The following is an 8,673-nucleotide window of genomic DNA, read 5'->3' on the forward strand; positions in this document are numbered from 1 at the left end:
TTCATTGTTCTGGGAAGAAAACAGTCTTGAGAATTAAACATTAGGTCTGTATTAATTTAATAATCAGCTAAAGTTATTGCAACACTCCTTTTCATTTGAAATTGGCTCATGATATTTTTTACTCCAAGGAAATGGGCTTTAAAGTTATTTTTATTAGCATAGACACACACCCGTGTGTCAGGATGAATGTGTGTTTAAGTTTTGGGTTCATTATGTGTCCAAATAAACCATCCTGCCAAAATGAAAACTGTTATTCTTGGATCGTCATGCTAATATATAGACCCTCCAAGTGCCGTTCTCATTATTTGAGTTGGGTTAACTTCTTCAGTTCAGGGACACCACATACTTCTTTGTCATGAAGGTTATTATTGCAGTGTGTATGCATATTTAAATTACAAATATGTAAGTCTTTTAAATCAAAGACTCTAGGCTTGATTTCCCTTAGGTTCAGTGGGAAATTTCACCTCAGCAGTTGTTGTATCTATCTAATAATGAACCATTAAAACTTTCCCTCCTGTTATGACAGAATATTTAAAATCCCTTTAACCAGATAAATAGAAGAAATAAGACTCAGCAGTGCTGTTTTTGTGTGTGTTTCAGAGCCAGGTGTGGGGCTGGGTATCGGTGCCTGTTGTCTAACACTGGAAAACAGTACTCCTGGGATCTACATCCACAGCTTGGCGCCAGGATCTGTTGCAAAAATGGATAGCAGGCTCAGGTAGACTTTTGGTTATATAGTGGTCATGTGCATCCCACGCAGATTCACATGTCTCATATACAGTTGCTGAGTGGTAAATTAAAATTCTTTCTTTATAAAAAAAAAAATTCTTATTCAAGTTTCAGTTTGTCAATGTTTAACAGTGGTTAATCAGTAGAAAAAATGGCTCAAAGCAAATTTGCCTTTTTAGTTTAGGTGCACTTCTAAGAAAATAAAACATTATTGCATGTTTCTGAGAAAAAAACAAAATGACAATACATTTCTAAGAAAAAAAATATTTCATGTAGTTAAGAGTGGATGGTGCTGGTTTGTCTGACTTGTCAGACACTGGACCCCTTTGAGCAATCATCTTAAATTCTTCACTTACAGTGAATAAAGGAAGGGAGTGGCAGGAATAAGACCCCACTAGGGAGAACAATCGCATAGACCTTCATTTTCCCTGCAGAGCCCACAATGTGTCTGTCCACATGTTTGCAGCAGATCATTTTTTTCTAATGTATAAAACATCCACCAATTAATTCTTTAAAAATCCTACAATGTGATTTTCTGGATTTTTTTTTCTCATTTTGTCTCTCATAGTTGAGGTATACCTATGATGAACATTACAGGCCTCTCTCATCTTTTTAAGTGGGAGAACTTGCACAATTGGTGGCTGACTAAATACTTTTTTGCCCCACTGTAGATCCTACAGCTTCCAGAAAATATCAGATGTCCTGCAGTCCAGGCTGAAAGCATGAATGTTAAATTTGCCAATTTACACTATCATTCAAAAGTTTCTGGTTGGTAAGATTTTGTAATGTTTTGAAAAGAAATCTCTTACTCTCACAAAGGTTGCATACAGTAAAAAAAACTGTAATATTGTGAAATATTGTTACAGTTTAAAATAACTTTTTGTATTTTGTTATATTTGAAAATGTAATTTATCCATGTGATGGCAAAGCTGAATTTTCAGCATCATTACTCCGGTCTTCAGTGTCACATGATTATTCAGAAATCATTCTAATATTCTGATTTGCTGCTCAAGAAACATTTCTTACCTTTATTTTGAATGTGGAAAACAGTTAATTTTTTTAGTGTTCAGTTCTGATCAAATCCTTGATTATATTGACTTGTGTGTGTGTGTGTATGTGTGTATCAGTCGAGGAGACCAGCTCCTGGAGGTGGATTCTGTGAGCCTGAGACACGCAGCGTTGAGTGAAGCCTATGCTATCCTGAGTGAATGTGGACCCGGCCCAGTCAGCCTCATCATCAGCCGACATCCAAACCCCAAAGTAAGAGCCAAACATGTGGAGCCCCACCTTGGTATCTTATTTAGCCTCAGTATAGAAATTAACAAATTTACAAACTATCATCTCATTAACAACTGAGAATCTATGGTAGTTAATAGATTAATTCAGAGGGTGCAACTTTTTTTGGTTTATTGCTCCATGAAAATAAAATATTTAAAGTATTTTAATGTCCATAGAAATATTAATAATGTAAATGCCCCCTAGTTTTAGAACCTGGTTTAATTTATGAATAAATAAACCCTAAACACCAGTGTGGTCACAAGGGTCTCTTCCTCTGCCAGACTGGTGCAAGTGGAAATCAGAAGCACCATCCACCTGTTAAGTTGTAATTTGCTCATAGCATGAATCATTGAAGCTCAACAAAAAAGTAGACAACATTCCTCTCCCCCTTCTGCTAGAGCAGCCTGGTTTCCATCCACCTAATGAATCAAGATGTAGAGAAATGTGCGCTGGGGTGGGGTGCAGCGGGAGATTTTTGTGGTGAGAATATGCTGACTGTTCACTCAGCCTGATAAATGAGAGCCAGTGCTAATGTGCCGTGAGCAGAGCTGCGTTAGGACTAGCTTAACACTTACCATGTGACAGAAGGTCAGAAGCCTTTATCAAAGGGTCATTAATTGCTTAAATCAGCACCTGACATATAATTTTCTATATTTATATATATATATATTATTATTTTTCCCCTATAGACTTTAAAGTCCATCTTTTTGTCTTGGCGTGAACACATATATGGCCCATGGCTCAGATACAGAGGAGCTGGAAAAGTGTTCCTTGGGTGGATTTGCTGTTAAAGACAGCAGTGCTTTTAAGCTTGTTTTTGCCGTGCAGGTGCATATGACGTGAAGTGGGGTTTTTTTTTTTTGCACTCAAGAGATTAAGCGTTTCTTTTATTACGTTACGTTTGATTGATTCTGTTGATTTGAGAAAGATCTGTATTGAAGTCAACAATAAAAGTCAACTGAAATAGATCTAGCAAAACCTGATCTCACCTCGAGTCAGTCAGGCCATTTCTAGCAGAGTTGTATAAAGACAAATAGGGATCTGCCTGTAGCAGAGCACTTCAAAGTGTGCTATCAAAACAACTTGACTAAATGGTTCTCATTGTTTAAATGTAATCAGTGTTCTTTAATGTGAAATTCCAGAAACAGAATCACACATTTCTTAATGTTTTTGTCATTGAATGTTTGAATTTGGTTTCTGAAATTATGATTGTTTGTGTTTTTATTATTGGTATTTTATTATTATTTGAATAAAAATACATCTCCATTGATAGTAAGGCTGGCATGGGCATAATGGAACGACATGAGGGTGAGTAAATGATGACAGAATTTTCATTTTTGGGTGAACTATCCCTTTAAGTTTCCAAATATTGTTTTGAAATTCTGATGCAGTAGTCTATGAAATCAGTGATTTGTGCCTCAGCAAGAAATACAGCATACATTTTTTTGTCTGTCATATTATTTTTCTGCTCTCTTTCACAGGCCTGCCATCCAAGAGTCCATCTCCCACTGTTAAAGCCAAGCAGGGGGAGGGTAATCCTGCTCTCAGCTGGACCATGAAGAGATTCCTAGAGCCCGCCAGCAGGGTAAACTAGAAGCTTTAGTCTACAGATGACTCAACTTGTCTGAGAAAATAGACTTGGAATTGATCAAATCCATAAAACTTTCCTTCATTTGAATTTAATTTTGAATTTTAGGTACAATGAAACAAGTATTCAGACACTTAAGTGCATTAAATAACAAAATACCAAACTAAGTGGTATTTATTTTAAAGACATATAGCAAAACCACTTTTCAAGCAAACACATTTTTTGCTAAATTTCAAATGATAAAGCAAGATATATTGTTCAAAATTAAGACCACTTAATACATACACTAAAAATAGGGCTGTGCAAAAAATCAAATGACAAGCTACGCAAAATCGCGTTCAAAATCGCAGGCGATTCATTGCCGATTATGAACGCGATTTTGTGTAGCTTGTCAGTGAACTACGGCTCTGTGTAGTAAATGCCGCTCCATCTGAAAGCACGTGCTGGAGATTTACTACTAATCATAGGAGCAGCTTTACTGACGAGATGCGCATGAAAATCGCATTCGATTTTTTGCACAGCCCTAACTAAAAATAAACTTTAGTTGGTCAAAATAATTCAAAACGAACCAGAAAAATTTAAAAGGAAAAATTGAGGTCTCAAAAGGAGTTAGTCCTGAAAAATCTAGCATGATTTGTTTGCAGAAGCCACTTGGTTTTGGTTAGGGTTAGGGTTAATCCCAGTACTTTTTGAGGCCATTGTATGCACACTACTTAGTGTTGATCTTCAGATTTGATTTTTGTGTCTTATTCTGGCCCTGCAGCAAGGCTCGTTGAGTTCAGAGGCAGAGCTCTCTCAGTATTTCTCAGTTCAAGAAGTACCCAGCCAGTCTTCCCTCTCTGAGACCATGGCGATGGGATCCAGTGATGACGACATGCTGCACAGTAGCAGGAGCTGTAATACGTCTATGGAGGAATCAGCAGCACCTCAGCCTCATGGTAACATTACTGAATCTAAAGTGTCATGTTGATAAAAAAAAGAGTGACAGTTTGTCACTAGAGTGTGTTTTTTTCTGTCCATTTATCATAACAGTCTATCGGGATGGCTCCTATAGAGGTTTAGACAGTAGTCGCACAACCCCAGAATGTTGTAAAGCCTCTGGAGGGGCTGGTCGCACTGCAGACATGCCCCAACAGGCCAGCGTGGGAAGCAGCCCGAGTTCTGTACGTAGCCCACTTCTTCGTCAGCGTCGGGTCATCTGCTATGAGGATGAGCCTAGTGACGACGAGACCGGCCTTGAAGAAGACAGTGGCCCCTTCCGTCGCCTTCTCCGCGGGGTCTCGGAGGGCGACCAGCACCAGCACCAAGAGGAAGACTCTGGTATTGTAATAGCCACGTCATCTCTCGAGGTAGATGATGAAAGCCAGGATAGCAGTGAGAGCCACAGGCAGATTGGCTGCGAGCCGGCCACTCCGCTCTACGGCAGCTCACTCGAATCTGAGGAAGGACCTAGCGGCCTGCCTAGTGCCGAATCTCCCTTCATGCCCATTCGCTGTATGGAGGCAGCTGGAGGAACAAACCTGGGTGTCAAAAAAGAGCCCCATCGCGAAGGGCAGGAGGTCAAACGCTCACCCAAGCTGGAGCACAAAGCCGTAACTCGTGTCAAGAGCATGATGAGCATCGAGTGCCCCAACCCTCCACAAAGGGCCAAGGGTGAAGAACCACCTTTACTCCCAGCATCCCCTGCCCAGGTTACACAGAACAGCACGCGGCCACCCTGCAGGATGCTGCACTGCAAGAAGGGGGAATCCAGTGAGTTAGCAGGGGTCTGCACCATTGAGACAATAGTGCTCCAGCGTAGTGAGTCAGAGTCTTTTGGTTTGGATCTGGAGATTAAGTCCACTCCACTCAAGGTGCTGATCACAGGGCTGAGACCAGGAGGTGTGGCGGAAAGGGTAGGTTGGAAATTGTGAATGTTTTGATTATTTGTAATGTGTTTTAACATTTTAACAAGAAAGAGAGACTTTTTAATTAAAAGAAATTGACAAGAATTAAAAGACATTCTGTTCTGTTGATGGTTCTCACATGCTCAATCTTCCACCAATGCTAATGGAATATCGTACTAAAATACTCTGTCCTACTAAAATATTCTGCACTACTGATTCATTGGTGCCCAAACATGATTACTGAATCTACAGCCCAAAACAGCAAAATTACAAAATGATTGAGCTTTTTTTTTTTTTGGTGAAATAAAAACATAATGTACCCAGTGTAGTCTGGTTCCTAAACAAACAAGTCTGATAAGTCTATCTGTCTTTGATTAACAAAAAAAAAATCACAAAAAAAACTAACTGTGAGACTTCAGTCTAATTGCTGGTTGGCTGTACACATGACAGTGTGTAGCCAAATATTTACATGCATTTTTATCAGTAGTATTTCATAAAAATGAATAAAATATGTTACCACATTTTGTTTGTTTATTTTTTTGTTTGATATTTTGTTAAGAGCCGTTATTGAGTTGCATTCATGCCACCTCTAAACAGAAGAGTCATTATATTTCTTTTTATAACAGACCTTTTGTAATTATTTATTTTTGAAATGATCTCATCATTTGGAAGGTAAATTGTATACACTTATTTATGTATTTATTTCCCTAAAAGACTGAAAATATATATATTAATGGAACTGTTAAGGTACAAGAATTGTTCAATTCTTTACGATTTCCATCCCCACTGTTGAGATAACACTTGGTGTTGGACAGCTGGTTGTGCTTGGAGGCATGGATGAGATATCTCCAGAATAAATCTGAGGAATGTATTTCACCCATTTCTTTCATGTCTATTCCTTCAGGAAGCCTCAGGGAAGATGAGTGTGGGTGATGAGATTGTAACAATTGGTGACACTCCTGTGAGTACATCCACCTATCAGGAGATCTGTGACCTCATGCACAACCTGCCAATCACATTGACCTTAGAGATTAAGAAGCCAGTCTCAGGTGAGTTGCAGTCAGCATCCTGTATCTATTGCTTCCTGGAGTTAACCAATGATAAGTCGATAATAGCTTTGGTAAAGGTTTACCCCCACGCATGTCTGTTCATTTAAATGTTCCAAAAGAAGGATGATCCCTTTTAAAGGGACAGTTCACCCCAAAATGAAAACTATCATCATTTACCTACACTTATGTTGTCCCAAACCCGTATGATTTTCTTTCTTCGGTGGAACACACAAGGAGAAATTTTGAAGACTCACTATTTTCTATACAGTTACAATGAATTGCGACTGACATTTCTTAAAAAATTGAAGATCAATTCACTGTAACAGCATCGTAAAACTGGTTGAATATGACTTCTGTCACAAAAGAAGTAGCTTCTAATAGTACACATTGTATGGACTGCTTTTGTGGTGCTTTTGCATCCTTGTTGTCTCTGTTCATTGCAATTGAAAGGAAATCTGTCTACACAATTTTTCCTTTTTTGTTCTTTAGAAGAAAGAAAATAAGGGGTTCGGAACCACATAAAGGATATCCTTTTTGAATTAACAGTTCCTTAAAATATCATTTTAAAACCTCACAAGATGTTTTCCCTAATCTAACTGACTATACTATACTGATCCCAATTTACAATTTTGGCAATCTAATAATCATTATGAATTTGCTATGATCAAGAATAGTAGTCAATGCTGTGTCATGTATAGTGTCATATTGCTCTAGATGGCTTGTTAAAGTATTATTCACATTCCCTCCTCCCTTCCCTCAGACTGTGGTACTCCAGCAGATTTAAAGCTGTTTCCTAATTGTATAAACAATATATCACAATATAGCAGGATAAACAGGTCTTGTACAATATATCCTTTACAAGAGACTGTTAGCAAAGGTAGATTTGCCATTGCAATAAAGAGATAAGTCTGTCTATTCCCATGCTGCCTTAAAGAGATAAGAGTACTACAGGCTTCCCCTTTCTGGCAGTACCCTTCACCAACTCAAAGGGAACTGCAGGCTCCTGGCTATTTGTCAATGGTGACTATTGATTACTTTACTACCGTAGCCACCGTAGATGTGTAGAGTAACAGCGCTAATGCTTCCTAAAGGCCATTAGTCAATTAGAATCTAGATTTGGTGTTATTGCTCTGACTGCCACATTCTAATTTTAAATGAAAGATGGACTAAAACATTCATAAAATTTTGGTCAAAACATAACTCAGAGATCTTTTGAATCTGATCATGCAGAGCAATAGCCTCAAGAAACAATATAGTGTTATATATTGTGTTAATATATTTGCCATGTGTTTGTTTTTGTATGTCTATACCTGCCTTCATCTGATGTTTATACTGTATGTGATCGATCCTGTTCATCATATACATTAGCGCATATGCTCATATACATTTATGTAAGCATGAGCATTTATCAGCTGTGTGTATGATGTTTAGAATAACATGAACTCAATTATGTTGAATGCACCACTAGGTCTGCCTTTTTTAGCTATGTCAAGTAAAATACCCTTTGAATGCAATAAATATTTAAGGAGATGATGCATGTTTTACATTTGTCTTTTTAATTGTGAATGGAATATTCAGAGGTGTCGGCTTCAGATAAAACTGAGTGCAGTCTTATATGCCTCCAGGATGAAAGTATTACATTATCGGAAACAATAAAAAAAATCCTTTGTGATTGTCTTTGTGAGAGTGAGACTCACCTTTTTCAGAGAAGTTATTTCATAGTAGTCCAAAGTTTCCTACGGAGTTTGGCTCTGTGGTGCTGACTTTGAACAACAATAATGAATAACTTAATCAGTGAAATATCAGACTATAAAATGAACTGCAAGGGTACTGCTCTGGGTTTCTTTTTAGTATAATTTGATATGCATATTTGAAGGATAATGTAAAGGGATAGTCAGAATAGTTTTCCAATGGAATGTTGATTTATAAAACAAGCAATGTGTAGCTTTTCTTGCGGGCCTCAACTGTGCACATATATGGTAGAACTTATCTTGATGTAAGGTCTTCATATCCAGTGATTGTCTTTAACTGTTTGCCATGTTTTAACTGCCTAATATTGAAGTGTTTATTAACTGACCTGAACATTTGTAATAACTGAAAAATGATTTTTTTTTTAATCCATACTGTATTTTTGTCCATATTT

The 8,673-nt window shown here is 37.8% G+C and overlaps 1 protein-coding gene across 1 annotated transcript in view; it reads left to right on the plus strand.

The window, feature by feature from the left end:
* The window catches only part of pdzd2 (PDZ domain containing 2), an 86,390-nt gene that overhangs the window by 72,559 nt on the left and 5,158 nt on the right, over positions 1-8,673 (plus strand). The window contains exons 14-21 of the mRNA XM_016294376.1: positions 559-718; positions 1,857-2,020; positions 3,489-3,592; positions 4,359-4,533; positions 4,628-5,490; positions 6,386-6,530; positions 7,465-7,583; positions 8,237-8,240. Coding sequence (XP_016149862.1) covers positions 559-718; positions 1,857-2,020; positions 3,489-3,592; positions 4,359-4,533; positions 4,628-5,490; positions 6,386-6,530; positions 7,465-7,583; positions 8,237-8,240 — 1,734 coding nt within the window. The remainder of the gene's footprint in view (positions 1-558; positions 719-1,856; positions 2,021-3,488; positions 3,593-4,358; positions 4,534-4,627; positions 5,491-6,385; positions 6,531-7,464; positions 7,584-8,236; positions 8,241-8,673) is intronic.

This window comes from Sinocyclocheilus grahami, unplaced genomic scaffold, assembly GCF_001515645.1.
Source record: "Sinocyclocheilus grahami isolate Dianchi unplaced genomic scaffold, SAMN03320097.WGS_v1.1 scaffold317.1, whole genome shotgun sequence".
In the NCBI taxonomy this organism is placed as follows: Eukaryota; Metazoa; Chordata; class Actinopteri; order Cypriniformes; family Cyprinidae; genus Sinocyclocheilus; species Sinocyclocheilus grahami.